General features: G+C 34.2%; 1 protein-coding gene across 6 annotated transcripts in view; it reads right to left on the minus strand.

Annotated features, from left to right (window-relative positions):
- The window catches only part of LOC128162380 (tubulin monoglutamylase TTLL4-like), a 40,405-nt gene that overhangs the window by 2,817 nt on the left and 17,583 nt on the right, over window positions 1-20,005 (minus strand). For 5 of the 6 annotated variants that reach the window (XR_008240645.1, XM_052825556.1, XM_052825553.1 and 2 more), the window contains 14 exons: window positions 11,006-11,109; window positions 9,880-10,140; window positions 7,370-7,480; window positions 7,052-7,128; window positions 6,443-6,637; window positions 5,820-6,031; window positions 5,331-5,453; window positions 4,839-4,937; window positions 4,309-4,443; window positions 3,745-3,885; window positions 3,148-3,259; window positions 2,662-2,872; window positions 2,439-2,512; window positions 2,023-2,120 (listed from right to left, as the gene is read on the minus strand). Coding sequence is in view for 5 of the 6 variants with exons in the window: in XM_052825556.1 (XP_052681516.1) it covers window positions 2,023-2,120; window positions 2,439-2,512; window positions 2,662-2,872; window positions 3,148-3,259; window positions 3,745-3,885; window positions 4,309-4,443; window positions 4,839-4,937; window positions 5,331-5,453; window positions 5,820-6,031; window positions 6,443-6,637; window positions 7,052-7,128; window positions 7,370-7,480; window positions 9,880-10,140; window positions 11,006-11,109 (1,953 nt within the window). In the remaining variant the exon portion in view is untranslated. Of the gene's footprint in view, window positions 1-732; window positions 765-2,022; window positions 2,121-2,438; window positions 2,513-2,661; window positions 2,873-3,147; window positions 3,260-3,744; window positions 3,886-4,308; window positions 4,444-4,838; window positions 4,938-5,330; window positions 5,454-5,819; window positions 6,032-6,442; window positions 6,638-7,051; window positions 7,129-7,369; window positions 7,481-9,879; window positions 10,141-11,005; window positions 11,110-20,005 lie in introns of all 6 variants that reach the window. The other variant, XM_052825558.1, reaches the window with a different exon arrangement.

A 20,005-nucleotide genomic window follows, 5' to 3' on the forward strand; every position in this document is an offset into this window, starting at 1 on the left:
AGGGAAAAAAATCTACTGTTTAACCTTAATACGAGTTTTAAATTTGATTTATCTTTAAACAGAGCTCTTTCTTTCCAGGAGGTTAAAATGGTCTTAAAAATAGTTAAGACTATCCAGCTTAAAAAGCTTACACACTAAAAGATGATTGGATTAATATCCTAAACCTTATAATTTAAAAGATCACTTTTTCCACAGAGAGTACATCAAATCTTTTTTCATTAGTGTAGAAACCCTGCAGTTCTAAAGTGGAAAAATATAACTTCACTGAATCAAAACTGTATGCTATCAACAATTTTGTATCTGTGCCTACAAAGTATTCTATGTGACTGTACAAATGGATCTATACAAAACAGTATACTAAATCTACAAATACATGAATAATATACATCATATAAACAATAAAACTTTGTGCATATAAGTGCAAAAACTGCACGCATCCAATGTGAAAGTGCAGGACTGTACAAGTTGTTTAATTATACACTGTGTAAACTCGTGTAGATTAAATGGTGTTGAATCAACTATAATCAGTGTTGTAGATATATAAATATTGGAAAATTAATTTTTTTTTCAGGCTACATTGATTAGTTTGTGTATCATTAGTTCAGATTTACAATTTTTCTATTTGAACATGTATCTAAATATGACTAAAAAGTTAATAAAAGTACGGAAAAATATATATGTACACCAGAAGGGAAAAACATGAGAAAAATCTTTAGAATACGTGTTTCATACTTGGTAAATTTTAAGGCAGGAAATTTCTTGGTCTAAAAGGCAAAACATTTTATAAAAGAATTAATGCTTGAACTGTTATTAGGAATTGCAGGTTATGCCTGGATACAATACCAGGAAATTATGATTATCATGTAAAAATCAATATTAATTTTGTGTTTGAATTAATTTGCTTGTTGTTGATTTGTTAATTTCAGCACAGTGACTTCCATCATGTTTGTGAACAGTTCACACACTATCAAATGTGACATGTTCACACCAAAAAATCATGTTTATGTTTTGGAACTGTTCACAAAATAAATTGTAGCATGTTCACAGCAAGATATGTTCATTGTTGCAAACTGATCACCAAATAAATTGTGACAAATTCACCAATTAAATGGTGACATGTTCATGTTGAGATTGAATGGTGACATATTCATGTTCAGACTGCATTGTGACATGTTCAGATCACATGGTGACATGTTCATGTTCAGACTGCATAAAGAAATGTTCATATTTGTTTCATGGTGACATGTTCTTGTTCAGACTGCATGGTGACATATTCATGTTTCATGGTGACATGTTCATGTTCAGACTGCATTGTGACCTGTTCACTCTGTGGTGCCACTTACATCATTTTATACAAAGGGATCAAACTGCATGCCACTGTCCTACATACACACACACAACAATCCGTTACAGTACATTGTTTCTACATATTATATCTACAAGGTTATAGGGACTGGTTGTTAATTGGTTGCTGCAGGGAGGTGTTAGTTTTCCTTTCATATTCAAGGACATGCTGGTATACAATGCAATTACACCATATGTTATTTTCTGATTAAATAACATTTATAAAATAAATGTGATCAGAAATTAAATTAACTCATTCCAAAATTTAATATTCAAATATTTTTTTTTATCAGTTTTGCCTGATTCTATCATACACTCCACACAAATTTCATAATGATTTATATATTGAAATCACAGAGATTTTAAAATATGGAATAAAAACTGCTTATTGCCCACAAATCTAGGAACTGGGTGCATAACTTAAGCTCTTCATTGGTGTTGAGGACTATATTTCTATCTCCACCCCTCCCTCCCCCTCTCTCTCTCCTCTCTCTCTCTCTCTCCTCTCTCTCTCTCTCTCTCTCTCTTTCTCTCTCTTATGGAAGTATGGAAGATAACCCCTAATTACATGTGCCTTACAGTATTTACATTATCTCAATGTTTTTTTGAAATAACAAGGCTTACTTTATACCCCTCTTTTCCCATTTATTAAATCAAGGGAGAGAACCCCCTTGTTACCTGTGTTTCATGGCACTCTCTTTGTCCTGGTGTTTATTAGGAGCACTGTGGGTGCGGTTATCACCGCGGTGACTCAGTAAACCGTTGGGAGGGCACCACTGTCAAAAGAAAACATCTCATGTAAATTAACGTTCACACACAAACAGCTATAAAAATTAATCTTTTATTTTTCCTGGCCTAAACATTTCTAATGTTGCAGACAGGTATTTAACTTCCTTATTGCAAAATTTTCAAACTGGCATAATGTAGCTCAGTTTACATTTCTTTGAACATGTTAAAGTAAAACGTTACATGTATCTGCCTTATCAGTATTGCCAAAACAAATAAATTTATTTCAGCATGAACTGCTTGAGTGATGGCGCCTGAGGAAATAATGTCATATTCATCATTTAATTTCAAAACGAGGGAACCGTTACCTGATGATTTTGATCTTCTGTTGGATTTTGTAGATTTATTCCTTCATCACAAAATTGTTCCAACAATGCAATTCCTAAATATAACAAAAAAATAATTTAAATATTGGTATTCTACAACAATGCCTGCACCCATTAAATTAAAATTGATTGAATGATCCCTTTATTTGGTACATCACAACAATAACTGATCCCAATATTTGATTGGCCCCATTTGACCCCTGACCTTTCTGCTCCATCCTATTGAACCGCTGCACCCACTGGCTGACCAGTAGATTGTAGTAACGGGGGGCCTCCATGTAGCGCAGGTAGCGGTGGGAGGAGGGGGTGGGGAACACTCGCTGGAACGACCCCTTACGACTGTCCTCGTCTATACACTCCGTCAGGACTCGGATGTCGTCCGGCGTCAGGACGTCTAAGATAGTCTGTAAGACTTGCTGCAATAGGATAAAAGTAGGGCATGTCAAAAAAATTACTTGTACACAGGGCCAGTTATAATATGATATAAATTGCATATCAAATAAAGTACACAGGGCCACTTTTACAGAATAAATGTAGGGTAAATCAAATCAATTACTTGTACATGGGGCAACCAAACTCTTTTTTAACATGCATGCAATATGAGCATTTGGGGGGGGGGGGGAGGGGGTTTAAATTCATTTGTTTTCCATTCTATTGTTTAAATTCTCAACAAGAAAAAACCTAAACAAACCTCGTCTTGGTGTCGTTGGCAGTAGTAGGCGTGTTTGGCCCGCTCGTCTGGGGCGAGGATACTGGTGAACAACCTCTTGTCCATACACACATCATTGGGGGGATAGTAGGAACTGAAAGAGAAAGATAAATGCATTACGTGAAATAGAGGATTGTAATGGAGCGAAAGATAAAAAGGAAGCACTGTGCAGGAACAAAATGAATATATCAAATTGAAGGATCTAAGGCAAAAAAAAAGGTAAAGTTTAGTTTCTTTTGGCAAAAATTTCAAAACATGAAATGAGGTTGGCAAGTATCTTTCTTAAATTGGAAGATTTGTAAAGGAAATAACTTAGATTTCATATTTTGACTCGGAGTCATCCCCCTTTTTATTATGGCAATAAATTTATTCCATTTTGTTCGGTCGTTTATGAAAAAAAAATTTAAATTTTTTGTCTGTAAATATTTGGTTTACAATTCTAAAGAAGTAACATTGTCAGAAGATACCAGCTGTATAAATAAAATCTTCATACCTAGTAAAACACTGGCAATTTAAATAATTTCAAATGTTTTTCCATGAAAAACATCAGTGACTTAAAAAGAGAGAAGAGAAGCCTACCTGAATTCTGTAGCACTAGGAGCAACTGAGTTACTGTGAAGAACGTCAGCCTTGTCGGGAATTCGGAACCCCGCTATGTTCATCAGATCACGGATCATCTGACCCTTGATGTTGATGTCAAGCTGGGAGTTGGAATGCAAACTGAAAACACAGTGGAAAAATTATGGTAAATGATCAATTACATGTACTTGTTCATCCAAAGTAGGTACTTTTACTGAATGTACCAGGCCTAGGAACATAGAACTACTGTATGATACTTTGTTGATTATAAATATACAGTTGAACGTCGATATCTCGAACACTGATATCTCGATTACAATGGATATGACGAAGTGATTTGTAAGTCTCAACCACTTATCTTTAAAGTATTTTACTCTCAATATCTCAAATACTCCGATATCTCGGAAGTTTTGAAACAGTCCCATCTAGTACGTGATAACAAAGTTTGACTGTACTACACTGCACCATTATAAATTTATTGGATATAGGAAATTACACAGATAAAAATCGAATGTTCACCCTTAGCACTTATCCTTAAACTTAATGAGAAGACAGCTGACATACCTGGGCGATATGTTGACCTCCAGAATCCATGGCTTCAAGTTCTCGTCCAATAGGACGTCGAATCCGAACAGTTCGTGGACACAGTACCTGCTGCGACAGTTGGACTTAATCATACTGTTGATGGGTGACTCGGCACTGGAATAAAACAACAAATCGTTACCTCAAAACAAAATTAATGCTTAATTTGTTGGGTCAAAAATATCACATCATAACATTTTTTGTTTTTGGAAAAAATTGAAAGGGGAAATAATTGAATGCTCATTTTAAACTAAAAATTGAAAAATTGGTCTATTTTTCATTTCAATATGGAAATCAAATTATTGGAAAATTTGAGATATTCCCACCTTTCAAAATAGAAATTAATTAAATCAATTCAGCAGCAATTGACTTGATGCAGCTTACTACTTAAAGTGGTTAAAATATTTGAAATCAGTAAACAAAAGAAGAGTTACATAAAATCACAGAAACTTTCTTTAGCTTGCTACAGACTTTAATAAAATCAGACCTAGCTGTTAAAATGTGAGACTCACCAGACGATTGTCTTGACAACCAGATCCTTGATATTCTCCCACACCTGGGTCGTGTTGACTCCCTGTCGCTTCATGTAGTTCCACAGAGCCTTCAGACCCCTGCAAACACAGAAAAAATCACATGCATGCATTGAAATCACAGGGCCCCTTAATTACCCCTCAACAAATAACAGAGCTAATATGTATACCGGTATATTGAAATCACAGAGCTTTCAGCTCCCTACAAAGACAGATATTTGTATATTCACACATATTGAATCTCATATCCCTGTATTAATCACTAATCAGCTTATACATGTGTGTATCCTGGGGGAAAAAAAGCATGTCTGAAAATGCATATTCATAAAAGGAGCTCATTCTAAAATGGCATTTTGTTGCAAAATTAAGTTTTAATGTAAAGGAATAACACTGATAATATTTATTCATTTATGTATAACTAAGTTATGAAAACATATGATTTCAACCTATCTATGATAATGACCTTGACCTTACCATTTGTGTCCTTGACACAGAGCCTCGTCCCCGTTGGACTGGTACTCTGAATTCTTCTTGTTCACACTGTAGTTTGTCAGGTGCATAAACTTATTGTTGACATTCTTCATAGCCGTCGAATACCTGAAAAATACACAAATTGGACTGAATTAGGTAAAGTTCAAAATTACAGGAATAAACATTTATATGACAAATATTACAAATGCTACTAGCTTAAGACCAATTCTTGCCAAGCACCTCCTATTCTTGCCACCACTGAATAATTTTTTCCTGTTATGTTTTCATGTTTCATTGCACAATAATGAAAAAAAAAAGCTTTTACTTGTTGAGAACTGGTTGCGAGCCAGTATGCTCATTACTAACTGTGCTTCAATGATAGCTTCATTATGCATGCATACTAGCTTGAAAGTATGTACATATGTATCACTAAAGAAATATTTTAGATTTGAATTGAAAGCTAAAAGGGGTACTTTATGGATTTTAACATACTTCATGGAGGCAAATCTTGCAAGTCCATCCTCAAAAATGTAAATCCTGAGTGGGTCGTAACTGCTGACGTACACATAAATACGCATGTCAAACTTGCTGTCGTTGATGAGGTACGGACGACCTAGATACTTCTGTACAATGACTGGTCGTTTCCGGGGGATCTGTGTCCATTTGTTGATGACCTTGATTCCAATCCCTCTGGCAGAAGCAGGCTAAAATTAACAGAAAACCTTCTCATCTCACTGATTCAATGGAAACTTATGAATATATATCACAAAAGGAAAACTCCAATCTCAGTTTTCTCAAATTGATTTTTTTGTCATAACATTGAAGGCAAGAGTTGTTTCCCTCAGTGACAATAGAAATGTTCATCCAATAGCAACATAGAATTATGAATTCATAACATCCTTCCCAAAGAAATCAGTTAAATTAACTACATTTTTTAACAGTAGCAAAATGATTCTGTGCACTAAAATCTTAAATGAATTCAATAAATATAATTTGTGAGTGCATGATTTCTATGTACGAAGCGTTTGCATGGGGTTTATTCTCAACAAACATCATTTTCATTGTTGGAATCATGTTTTATTCTTCGTTAATTTCATAGGGTCAGATTCCCTCACCGGTTTCACAATCCACTTCTGTTTGGGTCCTCCATCTTCCCATGCACGTTTCAGCAGTTTCAGGTCGGACGGGAGAACAAAGGTTTGCGGGAAGAACCCAAACTCTTTCTTACCATTCTGGACTTGAAGCTTGGAGAGATTTCTCCATAGCCGGTCCTTTCTACCTATTTGGAAGGATCCCGGAAAATGATTGAGCTGAAATGATAAAATTTGTGCATGTTAAAATATTTTAAAGCTCAAAAACATTCAGATGTATACTGTTCAACATAAATATCAAGTTGTTTTTGCATTGGTGAATTTTTGACAAAATTTCAATCCAAAAAGAAATGTGATATAAACAGTTCTATCACCAGTACTATCGCTTTATAATTTTACTTTTTCTAAGTCAAAAATAACTTTATGAAAATATTAGTGCTTGATATTTAAAAATCCAACTTTTGCTGAAGGCTTGGGTTACCACATACACTATAGTAAAGGAGGAATCCACAATGCAGTTGTGTACAAGTACTAACAACTGTTTTTTCCTACCCCTGTGTTTAAAATAATGATAATTTAGAGTAAACTGAAGATGTTCTCAACTTTGTTCTTAGGGTAGAACTGTGTGTTTACCTTTTGATATTCTCTGATTGATTTGAATCCCTGAGATTTCATGTGTTTACCCCAGCATCCTAACCAGTCATGGTTTCCTATGGAGAAAAATATTGAAATGTCTTCAAATGGTCAATACAATGTATTTGCTTTATGACAGCATAAAAGTATTTATCTTTTCCAATAAGAGTAAGAGATAGAGTTTGGATGGTTACTTAGAGAGACAGAATCATACAGAGAGAGAGAGAGAAAGAGAGAAAGAGACAGAGACAGACAGACACAGAGACATAGACAGAGAAACAGAGAGAGAGAAACAGAGAGAGAGAGAGAAAGACTTACGTTTTGTGATCCTGAAGTGGGACCTAGCCAGTGTATGTTTGACAATGTTCGGAGTGATAGGGCTCATCCTCCACTTGAGAAGTTTGCGTAAATCCCATGGCAGCTGTTCAACTGAAAAAGAAAAAAAAACATGTCCATCTGTTGAAATAAATAAATAGTGTCAAAGAAACTGTTCATTAAGTTAATAAAAATATATTAGGGGGTTAGAAACAGTACATCAACTTTGTGAAATAATGGTTAAGATGAGATGGATGTTATATATAGCCTTGACCTTGGACTTACAAAACTTGTTCAAGGTCACTGTACACCATTTTGTCTATAGGCCTTGTTTGTGTGAATGATATGCCAGATTGGGTTTTTGGGAGAACAAAATAATATATATTTTGGATAGATGATGTATAATGAACAGACAGATGGACAAACTGATAACTTGAGAGAATATGCACTCACAAAAAGGAACCTTAATAAACAAATTGAATTACCAAATATTGTAATGAGAAATGAATTTCATCCAAATTTCACACGCCGTCTTTCATCGTAGGCCATTGGGGATTCCTGTACATATATGTACAAATAGTGTTCCAGTTTCACCATTAGGGCCTTCCAATAAATCATATTCTTTCGTATTACACCAATGAGGCAATTCATCTTCATGCAGAATTGCAGATCCTTATAATTATTATTAAGTATCTTGGAGAAAATTTTCCATCTGCTTACATTTCATAAATTGATGTCAGAATAAAAGGGGAGTGCTTTATCATAATAACTTGCCCAACATCTCCATTGTACAGAAAATTTTCCATTTGAAGCATTGACGTGTGCTTTAATGCATTGTGGCAATACATCGAGTTACCAACACACAAAAGGGGTTTGGGAAATTCTGACTTTCAAGTGTAAAGAAATCAATTATTTGTATTAATTTGATTAAGCTAATTCAACGGACATAACATGAAACATTTTGTACATTTTGAAGCCGCTTGTAAAACGTGACTAAATGCTTTCAGTAATTTTCTGAATCAATACCATAGTTTGCAAAACATCATGATTTTGATGTTTTATTCTTTATTCATTTCATAGAAGAGGCCAACAACTAAAATCCATTGGCAACAAATGCCAACATACATACTCTTCTACATTCTCTTCTTTCCTTGTTAAATTACAACCACTTTACCAGTTTTTGAATATATCATTAAAATCAAAAAGACAAATCAACTAGAAAAAGAAAGGATAAAAAAAAAACCGGCAATTGATTTTCTGATTACTGAAAAAATGGCGCATTTCAAGAAAGAAGAAAACACCGAAAAATCTGGTCAATTATATGCAATCTCATTGTTTGGACCCAGCATCAATTCTATTACATCTTTACTTGGGCTTTTTATCTGGGCTAAATTAGGCCTTTGAATCTCGGGAGTAATTGCAATGCATACTGGCAAGCCACAAAATCAATCTCCACTAAAATAGAATTAATGAATATCTGCCCATTTTTCTTCCTTTTTTTTTTCTTGGACTACAAGACAACTCAACCCCCCTACCCACTTTTTTTTTTGGTTAATTTTGTTGTCAATCCCTTTCCCTTGTAAACCGCCAAAAGAAAAACCAAATCAAATCTCCATGGAAACCAAATGACTCGATAAAAACATGCCAAAGAAAAGCTAGCTAATTGAAATGTTACATCCTGCCGATAAGAAAGAGAAGGGGAAAAAAATACCGAGGGGGGGGACATTAATTGATCTCTTCTGAGCTCCACAGCTGCCGCGCCAGAATTCATCTTTTGGCTGTAAAGCAATTAACGCTGGTTTTTTCCCTATCACTATGCTGTTGTTCTCTTGTTTGCCCCGACTTTCAGGGCACACCGAAACACAAGATTTTAATCACATGATCCGACGTAAATAGAGTTTTATTGCGAGACTCTACCCTAATTCACATGATCTGGGTGACTAGAGTTCTTTTCCCTTTGGGAAACTTCATTCAATTTTTAGTACGCCTACATCTTTTATGTATATATTAAAGGTTCTATGGAGAGGGGTAAAATAGTACATATTTTATATCATATCACAACTTTTTTGCTGGAGTTTCTCTTTCTAGTGCAAACTGTCTGCTCTTAGAGACACCGGTTCCTACTATGTATCATTCTGTGCCATTATTCAGTCAAAACCACCACATACACTTCTCTCAACATTTACCAATGAAATATGCCCCATTTGGAAAAAAAAAACAAAAAAACAGATCACCAAGATAACATTTCTATGAAATGTAGACAAATTTCACATAAAAAACATTTTCATGTTTTCTAAACATGAAATTAATGATAAGTTTTCATGTTATGCTAGATTTTTTTTTTCATCATATTAATGATGGCACACATCAGATTCATGAAGGCAAATGATACTTCATCAAGAACTATTAATACAAGAATGTTGTTTAATCAAGCATGAGCTCCCATATGCTTAAAATCATTGCATAAAAAGTGCAACTCCAAATTTTTTTCTCGCAAATTCTTTTGCGCTTACTTTTGAATCCCTCCGTTTCAAAGTGAATGGTAGGCGGGATGTTCGGGAACAAGCTCTGGGTGAGAGGCGGACGAACGGCAGGTTTGGCAGGAACGGCTGTAGCAGGTCGTAGAGTTCTCGGTCGAACTTCGTCGTCGCTGGGCGTGGCCACCTGTCTGACCGCCGTAACGGGTCTGGTTGCGCTGGCCGACTTCGCGCGTGACCGAGCAGACGATGACCGTCGTGATAGACTGCTGGTGATGGAGTACCCATCCGACTCGCCTACAGCAGAACCAAAAACACATGTGTATGTACAAAACATATCCAAAACTCATAAACTGTGGTTTCATCAATATTCGATGAATTACATGTAATTTTCATGGATTTTGGCTGTTGAGTTGATCCCTAAAATTAATGTTCATTGAAGTGCATTTTTCGTTAACACATTGTATTGACAGGGTCATTGTTCGCTAATTTACGTATCTTATCCTTGAAATAAATACACGAAAATTGATGCCAACAAATATTGTTAAAACCACAGAAGACAGCTTTTGGAATACATATTTAGTTTGAGCAAGGACAAGAAATTACATTTACCTTTAAAATGTTTTTCATTCAGTAAAATAATCATGCAATTATAATACAATTGTTATCATGAATCATCTAAATTCTTGGGCTAATTTATTGGAATTTACAGTCTTTTAAGGGTTAAAATAATACAGTTATAATAATGAAATTTCTTGTTCCTCATGCTTCACTACATATTTTTTCTGCACATCAAGAATCCACAACACATCCATATTCTCAGATTTTTTTCATCATTTTTTTATGCAATTTAATGATAAGGAGGCTTTACCATCTGATCTTATCCCAGATATGAAGAACTACAATGTACCAGGTATACATTTTTTTCAATTTTCTCCCTTAATTGTTTTTTCGCACAAGATACAGTTGAACTTCGATATCTCGCACACTGATATCTCGAAAACAATAGATATGTCGAAGTGATTTATGAGTCCCAACCACATATTTTTTAAGTATTTTACCCTCAATATCTTGAATACTCAGATATCTCAAAGTTTTTAAACACTCCCATCTAGTTCGAGATAATAAAGTTTGGCTGTATATAACAACAAAAGTTCTCTACCATCTGATCCCTCAATGCAGTCCTCGTCCAGGTTGTCGATTCCGTCATCATCGTCGTCTAAATCATCGTTCAATGACGCCTCCCCGTCACCCGGCTGTCGTTCTCTAAAATAAGAAATCATTGAATTAATTAAACACTTATTTTTTATTCGTATGAACATGATTTTGGCATTGATACATTTTGCAAGTAACCATTTTTCTTCCTTTTAACATTAGCTGTTAAGAACATGTATATCATGTAATCTCTATACACATACTTATATATATTGTACTCATAAAAACATATGCTGGAATTTTGAAGTGTGTACATATATACATAATTGTTGTATATCAATTTTCAACAAATCAGCACAGGTTTGATTCAGTGCATTTAAGAATGAATACACGGATTTATTCATACAAATCTAAATGCATGACAATTTGCGATTTACATGTTTTGATTTGATTGAAATAAGCAAAATTAACTCCTTTCTGTCAAAAACTCATGCATTTTTGGCAATTTTCTTCTTTTTTTGGTCACTTGACCGATTATACCTCGAACACAACACTACCAATTTAGATTAATTTGATGTCACTGCGCACAAGCATAGCAAAAGCATGACAGCACATGCATACATCAAAGTCTTGCAAAAGCTTGGCAAGAGCCGATTAACCCGAGTATTGATCATAATTAAGTCATTTACCAATAAACATGATAAATAGTTTTCCCTCTAGGAATTGCTCTAATACAATTTGCTTGAGTTTTTTTTTTTTCAGTTATGTGCTATTATTTCCCCCTTCATGAATGCTGACATTGCTGACATGCAATTACTGTCTCATTCATTTCCCTGGAATGAGAATTTTTTTTCTCCATTTTATCCTTTTTTCCCAGAGTGATGGAGGAACTCTTCTAAGAAAAACCCCCTTCCTACTTTCATCAAACGGTCGGTATTTATAACCGCTGCATTCGGACGCCTTTCTTCAAGTCACTAAAATTAATCGCCCCTAATTACACGATAGCGGATTATTTACACTTTTCTAGTACCACTAGAAAATCGTGATAAATACGCAGGTTTCTAAAAGCGTGTATCCAATATTAAACATGTCGTGCGTGGCTTTAACACACTTTGAAAAGAGAAGTTAAATATTGACAAACTGTCTCATATTGAGCCATAAATAAACTCCAGAAATCAGCCCACAGAATTAAGGCAAAGTCAACAGCGGGCTGTGACTTATTCTGACTTGTATTCCCTATCTGGATAAACCTTATCTTTATGCTTAAAACTGCCAGTCACTGAATAGGTATCAAAGTCTATGTAAGCTTTAAGTTTTCTTTAATTAAATATTTTCTCAATCAGAATAGTTATTGGTACATAAAATGATGCAAAGAAGTTACAGATTACTAACTAAAACATAATTTTCCTGGCTTTTAGTTAGTGCATTATTTGTTCAAAATTCAGCCTGCTATTTAATTTTAGAGTGTACAATTCATCAACAAGATATCTAGCTATGTCATATGAGTGTTGTTTGTATTCCTCTTCAGCATAATTAAAAACATTAGATGCAGTTAGTGAATTCTGATTTGATGCTCACTGAAGCGTATTTACTAATGAAATGAATTCTCCTTTATATTTTTTTTACGATGAAGCAGTCTGATATTGCAATTTAAAACACCCTGTATTTTTACACAAGCACACGATAGCTCATTATGAATTTTGATTCACTTCACCGACATGTACTTCTATAAAATGAAAGTTGAAACATTCCCTGTATTATTTTTTAAACATTGACACAGATGAGTATTCATTATGACTACTAATTAGATGAGTTCTTCTACAAAATCTCAGAATGATGCTTCTACATTGCAAATTGACACACCCTGTATTTGTACAAATAATGATTCTGACAAATGAATCTTAATTTAACAAGATATAATGCACATAAATTTGAATTTGATAAACCCTGTATTTTTACTCCTCGACACAAAACCTCATGAACCTCGAGCAATAAACAATAATCCACCCACCTCCACGAAATTTGTGTCATATTCATCCAATCAGGGTTGGCGTCGTACAACTCGTGAAAAGACAGAACCTCAAACACATCCCACACCCCTTTGGATGAATCCTTACCCCCGAGGTCCAAGGGGGACACTTGTACCCCGGGGCCAAGATGGCGCTTGACGAAAAGCTTCTCCGAGTGGCCATTAAAAACAGACTGTTTACAACCCATCCGGGGAAAAATCGGCAGGTATACATTAAAGCTATAGGAAAAAAGCTTGTAGTGGGATTATGTAAGGATTAAGTGCAAGATTAACTGCTTTCATATCAATGTAGTTGAAAAATAATTTTCTTGAGCCTAGAAACAAATGACCTGTGTATTCATGAAAAAAAAATATAATCCCCGATTAACAAATCAATGAGAATTGATTTATGAAAGGAGCTGATATGTACTTCAAAAAATAAAAAAAGAAAGGTTGTGACAAATACTATATACTCATTGCCACCTATATGATAAGGAGAGGTATCTTAGAGTTCATCAACAAACTAGGCTAATTTATTGTTCATTATTACAGGCATCTAATACACATCTGTCAACAGTACGTTATGTGAGCAATTACGTTCTGCATGCTGTAAAAACACATCAGCAGCTATACTATAGGGAGAAGTATCTGAGACTTCATCAACAAGCTAAGTCGAAGGCTCATTTATTGTTCATCATTAACTACAGACGACTGCCTCAATGTCTGTTTGTTTGTCTGTTGCATGTTAGGTGAGCAAGTCTTGCATGCTACGAAAACACATTTGCTATCCAAAACACACACAAACCGTGTGTATATAAACCTTTGCGGTTCTAACAAAACATGCAACGAGAAGAGCGGAGAGCCTTGTAGAAGTAAGAACTCACTCTAGAGTATAAATACTAATCAATGCCAACAGGGGCTATAGGGCTACTGAGTGAAAAAAAAACTCCAGCAATTAAAAGTTGGCTGCTGCGCCACTGCGGCTATACTATAACTGTTTGATCATTTATCATAGCTCCTCTTTATACACCTACATGTAACGCTTTCTGTGTCGCAGTAACAATAAAGTTTCTTTATTTGCTTGTTCCTGTGGAAATATTTGGCTGTTGAAATATTGAGGTTCTGTGAGGCTTTTGACTTTGGAGAAACACATCAGGCAAGAACAGCCATATGTTTATGTATGATGGTTTGCTGTCAGGACATTAATGTAGCTTTGAAATCAATTGAAAACCAGTTCATTTCTTGTAGTTCTACAGCCAAGTATCCTACATATTGCAATTTGAGCACAATTATATAAGAAGGCTAGGTATTGATATTTTCATACTGATCAAGAATGTATTTCCTAGGTGAGGTTGTTAAAACAGAGAACACACACATACTAGGGACCTATGTTTACCTTATATATATATATATATATATATATATGACCAAGAGTGTTTCTAACGAAGTAAAACATAGGATAGAGATTTCTTGACTTATGATGGCTTCATTCTTTGGCTGAATGAAAAAGTCAAACATGTTGGAATGATTTTTGTGACAGCCAATTTCAGTTTATCATATTTTTATTTTTGGAATATTGTTGCTTTTTGTTCAATCTAATTGTTGTCTGAATTTTATTATCAACACAATTTATACCAATATAAATGAATCAGTCCAAATAAAAATCTAATAAAATTATACCCCAGAATTTTTTTTTGGTACAGATGTACCTCTTCAAATGAATAATCAACGCTTTCCCAATTTTGATCTAACATGGGTATTATTGCAGCCTAGCTGCTTCAATGCAAATTTAATAGAATTTCTTTAAACTGCCAACAATTACAGACAAAAAGAAATCTCTAAATAACAAACCTATAAGTGTGTATAGTTCAATTTCTATACAGAAATCAATGTCCATATAACAGTAAGTTCAGGTGTATTTAGATTCATGTCACAGATCAAAAATACTTTTAAAAACTTTTCATTGCACATTGTAAAAATTGTATGGTGGTATCTCGATCTACACGGCACTTTCATAACTTTAAAAATATAATAATTATGATTGACATAAAGGCTATCTAATGTCATTTCTTTGACAGGCATGAAATATTCAATGATCGTACTTTTAAACTGAACTTTTATATATTTACATGAACGATTTATCACAATTTCTACAACTAATTTTAATATCTTTCGTTGGCAGGGATGTTAACGCCAGGGGGTCATTGTTTGTTGCTTTCATTGCACTATAAATCGACGTTTACATACAACCAGAGTCTTGCTACCAGACCAATTCAATTAAGCTATATTCCAAGCATTACCATATTAAAGAGACTTGGATTTCTTTGCAAAATTAAACAATCATTATTGATCAGTTTTTGTATAACTTTTCAATGTTTCAAAAGGATCATTTCTAAAGAAATCTCAGTGTAACAAAAAAAAGAGCTAAAGTACAACCTGGCAAACTTTAACATGCAAAAACTGCCTTGACATTGAAGCACTGGACTACATCTTCAAAGAACAGAAGGCCATCAATGGGAATTTTTTCCTTTTAAACACAGATATCTAAAGAATCTAACCTTCACAGATATCTGCTATTCTGAACTTTTCTTCCTAGACCCCAATACGGTATCCTTTAATCTGTCATGAAATCTCGAAAAAGATCAAATTCAAGGTTTCTTAATTTCAATCATACGCATTTAAACTTTCGAATCATATTCACAAGTAAGTGTCAAATACTGAGCAATGGGTTGGAATTAATTGGTTAGAGACCTGCAATTTTGATTTCTTCGGTTTTATTCTTTTCAAAGCTAAATACGACCTTATAGCTAGACCAAAGGGCTTAGAATGGATGTTTAAGAGACCTTGAATTTCGATTCTTCATTTTTTTTTTTCAAAACTAAGTCTTTTTTTGAATACTTAATGCAACCTTTGATAGCTAAAACACATCATAGACATTTTAAAGACCTGAAATTTTTCTTCTGTTTTTTTTTTTCCAATAGCTGAGACAAAAATTAAGAGGCCTAGAATTTTTGCCTTTTTTCTTTCTTCTCAATACTAGATGAGACCTCGATCAAGCTAGACCACAGCCTAGACATTAAATAGACTGAAAATTCACAGTTTTATTTTATTTTTCAATACTGAAATGTGACCATTTTAGATAAACCACAGCATGGACCTACTCGAAGAGTATGAGAAGACAAGAGCATGCAATGTCAAGTGCTGATGACACCATGCAGTCAGTCGTACTGAAGGGCATGATCACCTGAGCAACGTCTTGAAAAACATCATTTGTTTTGGGTCCTATCTATCATGGAGATAATTCGACAGTACTTTTCGGAGGAACGCTCTCTGACGCAACGGCATGTCCACACTTGATCCATCACATTAAATTGGTAGAAATAAGATGAACTTAGCACTCAAAATATCCAACATAATTTTTTTCCTTCTACTTGAACTTCTTTCCTTCTGATCTGCATACATTGTTTTCCTGTGAAAACACTAAGACATTTTTTTCAGGATTCAGGACCATGGAAAAGTTTCATCCCAAAATGTTTAACAGAAAATTTGATAACAAAAACATGTATGGAGACAAACAATTCAATACATGTTAAAGAATATTTTGCACCAAGAAGTTCATAAAACCAGCAAACCAATTGTCAATAAGTATAAATTTCTTTTTCTCCATAATCTCCACTCTAAAGCTAATTTTTTATAAGCTAAACATGCTAAACCCACAAAAACTGTTAAAAATGTACTTCAAAATCCTAAATTTGCACGAAAATGTCACCAGAAAGAGTAAATTATTGCCACTCCTCTAAGAAGTCCAATTCTTTACTTTTATCCTCGTTACTAAGAAAAATTCATGTTTGGGCTACTTTATCTCCATAAAATTTATATTTTGGAGAGTTGAAGAGCTCTACATTGCTGTGATAAATGAGGTAAGGTAAGAAACTGTGCTCAAAGAACTTCAAGAGTAGTTATTTCATACTTTACATGTCTGATTCGAAGTCTACAAGAAATAATCAATATTTTGGTGAAGAAATGTACAGATCTTAGTACACATGTAAAGTCTAGCTTGTTGGAACAAACCTTTTTTTTTCAAATTTTCTCATTAATAATTTTAAAAGATTTTTCATTGTTTAAATTGCCATTTAAAACTATCAATACCATACCAGAATCATTTTTTTTTTTTTTGGGGGGGGGGGGGGGGGGGTCACAAAATTTGCGAAAAATGAATTAAATATGAATAACTTTTTAATATTATTTACATCATTCATCTTTTTTGCAGATCAAAGTATCTCAAATTTTGTAAAAATACTTGAACCAATTTCCATGTATTGTTTATTTTGTGATTTGAAATTGATCCCCCCCCCCCCCCAAAAAATGGCAAAATCATTTCCTTATTTAATGATAAATTCATATAATTATAAGTACAGCCTACTCCGGATATATTGAAATTCAGGGGACCAAGCAAATTATTTCAATATATCCGTATTTCAATATAAGCGAAATTGACTGACGAGAAGCCGCCATTTTTGAAAGTTCAATCCCGATGTAAGCATAGAAAACCAAACCCGAACAAATTATTAGATCATCATTTATCTATTACAATAAATGGATTACATGGAACATTAGACCTTGAAAGTTTGATTAAAATTATATCCGAAAGTTTTGTAAGTTTCGTTTGGTTACTATCTTAAACCTCATCATAATCTCGGATCGCATTTTTTTACGTTTTAGAAAAACGTTAGAGAAAAATCACCACACTCAAAACGCTTCAAATATTGTTGAACGCTGCTTGTATATCATCGTCAGTGTACACGCGATAATCTCAAAATCCTTAGCTATTTCGAATTTAGGCTTTGTTCTTTCATTAATAGCCTTACTAGTTTGTATTTAGCGTCCGGAGATAAGGTATTTCTTTTCCGTGGGGTTTCCATATTACCTCTAGCCTCAATACATCCGTATTCGTAAAAACAAAAAATTAAACAGTTAATAAATTATACTTTTTAATAAAAGTATAAAAACACACATGAAGAGAACTTATCAATTCACACCTTTTTTTATCAACCGGTCAGTCTTGCATAATTACTGTCACCAACCGTGACGGCAGCCGCCAAGGAGAACTTCAATATAACCGTTATAAAAACAACTAATTATCACCTTTGGGGACCGATCAGTGGCTTCAAAATAAGCGATATTTCAAAATAACCGATTTCATTATATCTGTGAAATCAATGCAAAGAATATGAGAGGTAAAAACTGGGGATTTATTTCTATTTCAAAATAAGCGGAATTTCAAAATAAGCCAGTTCAATATAAGTGGAGTAAGCTGTATACAAGATATTCAAAAGAATCAATGATTCCAAAAATTGTACAATGAATTTTTGACATAGCTAGCTCGAAGACCTAAGAAACGTATTGAGCGCATTAACAACATGTATACAGCGACAAAGAGTCAACTGAGAGAGAGCCCTCGATCAATCGACATTGATGTATTGACCGTCAAATTGATTCCCAAATCTTCTGTCGCATTAAGGAGTCACTCCAAAAACATACATGGCCGAGATCTCCGGAATGTTTGCAGAAGACAACCTGTCTGAGAATCTAAAGTCGTTTCCACAGCTATTTTTGAGAGAATAGCACTTTTATAAGTGCACAGGAACACAAGGAACAAAAAAGATATTGTCCAATCTTTATGGAGCTAGCTTATCTTTACTAGCTTTAAATCCATAAGTTTTGGATATCTTGTAGTTCACTGAAATACCTATGTGTGCTCTGTTATCTTTGCGGAGTAAGGACATTGAGATTATAGATTTCTTGGGTACCAAGATAGTGGTGGGAAAAGGCATGAAAATCTAAACAAACAACTCGTAAAATAGAGGGGAAGTTAAAACCTCTAAATCAAGGTTTCTTAATTCCAGGATTTCCTCAATTTTCCTGATTTTACTTACACACAAAATCAAAATAAAATGATTATTTATAAAAGGAAGGAAAATTGATTTTCCAAGTAATGACCACCTGCTAAGAAAAAAATTTGTTCTTATATAAGGGCAACCCAAAAAGTCATAAACTACCTAACCCATAGTCTTGTCACAAACTAGTCTACAATGCCATAATTTACTAATTATTGTCCTAAATTCTTGATAAAATAGGGGAAAAAAATCTCTGCTGGAGGAGTAATCTGCTTACGGGGAACCAAATAATCAATGTCCTGTAATGTGGAGAACCCATGCAGATTCCAGTAAAATCCTTTGTAAGTGCTTTCCGACCGAGCAAATCTTTCCCCCTTAATAACGGACCATTGAGGAAGCGGCCAATTTCATAATCACGATACTGGCAACAAAGGAAATAAAAAATGTCTATGCGAGTAGCAATATCTCTGATATCATGTCGGTAAAAATACCGATGTTGCCGTATGTCTTACAACGTTATGGCTCTGAGGCGACGCACCAGCCAATATGTCATGCTGCGGACACACGATGTAGGAAGGAGACATTTATGGCCACCAATAGACTGAGAGAGACAACCTTTCAACATCTATATTGTTTCTTTGGTATTGTATCCCTACACAATGGGTGAACACAATATTATATTAGCTCCACATTTTTAGCTTCTTAAATCTGTTAAATATGGCACTGCATGGCTGTATAATTTCCTTTTTGACGTAATATCTACATACATATTGTTTAGATCAAACTGCATATAGAATTGAAAAAAAACTTGAAATTAAAGTTATGATAAGTCTATAAAAAACTCAGCTTCTTATTTGTTATAGATATAACACTGACTATCCCCTTACGGCATAACTTATAACTGATGTAATATATCAACATATTAATACTTTTCCAAAAAGATTGTACTGCATGTAGATTTGAAAACTAACTTTAAAATTGATTTTAAGATCGCTGTAATATTATATTTTAAATACTGCAAGTGCTCGTGGCCGACTACATTTATCATTAATTCATATGGATCGTAATGTTTCAAGGATGCATCAATATGGTGCCTTCATTA

This window comes from Crassostrea angulata, chromosome 9, assembly GCF_025612915.1.
Source record: "Crassostrea angulata isolate pt1a10 chromosome 9, ASM2561291v2, whole genome shotgun sequence".
Classification (NCBI taxonomy): domain Eukaryota; kingdom Metazoa; phylum Mollusca; class Bivalvia; order Ostreida; family Ostreidae; genus Magallana; species Magallana angulata.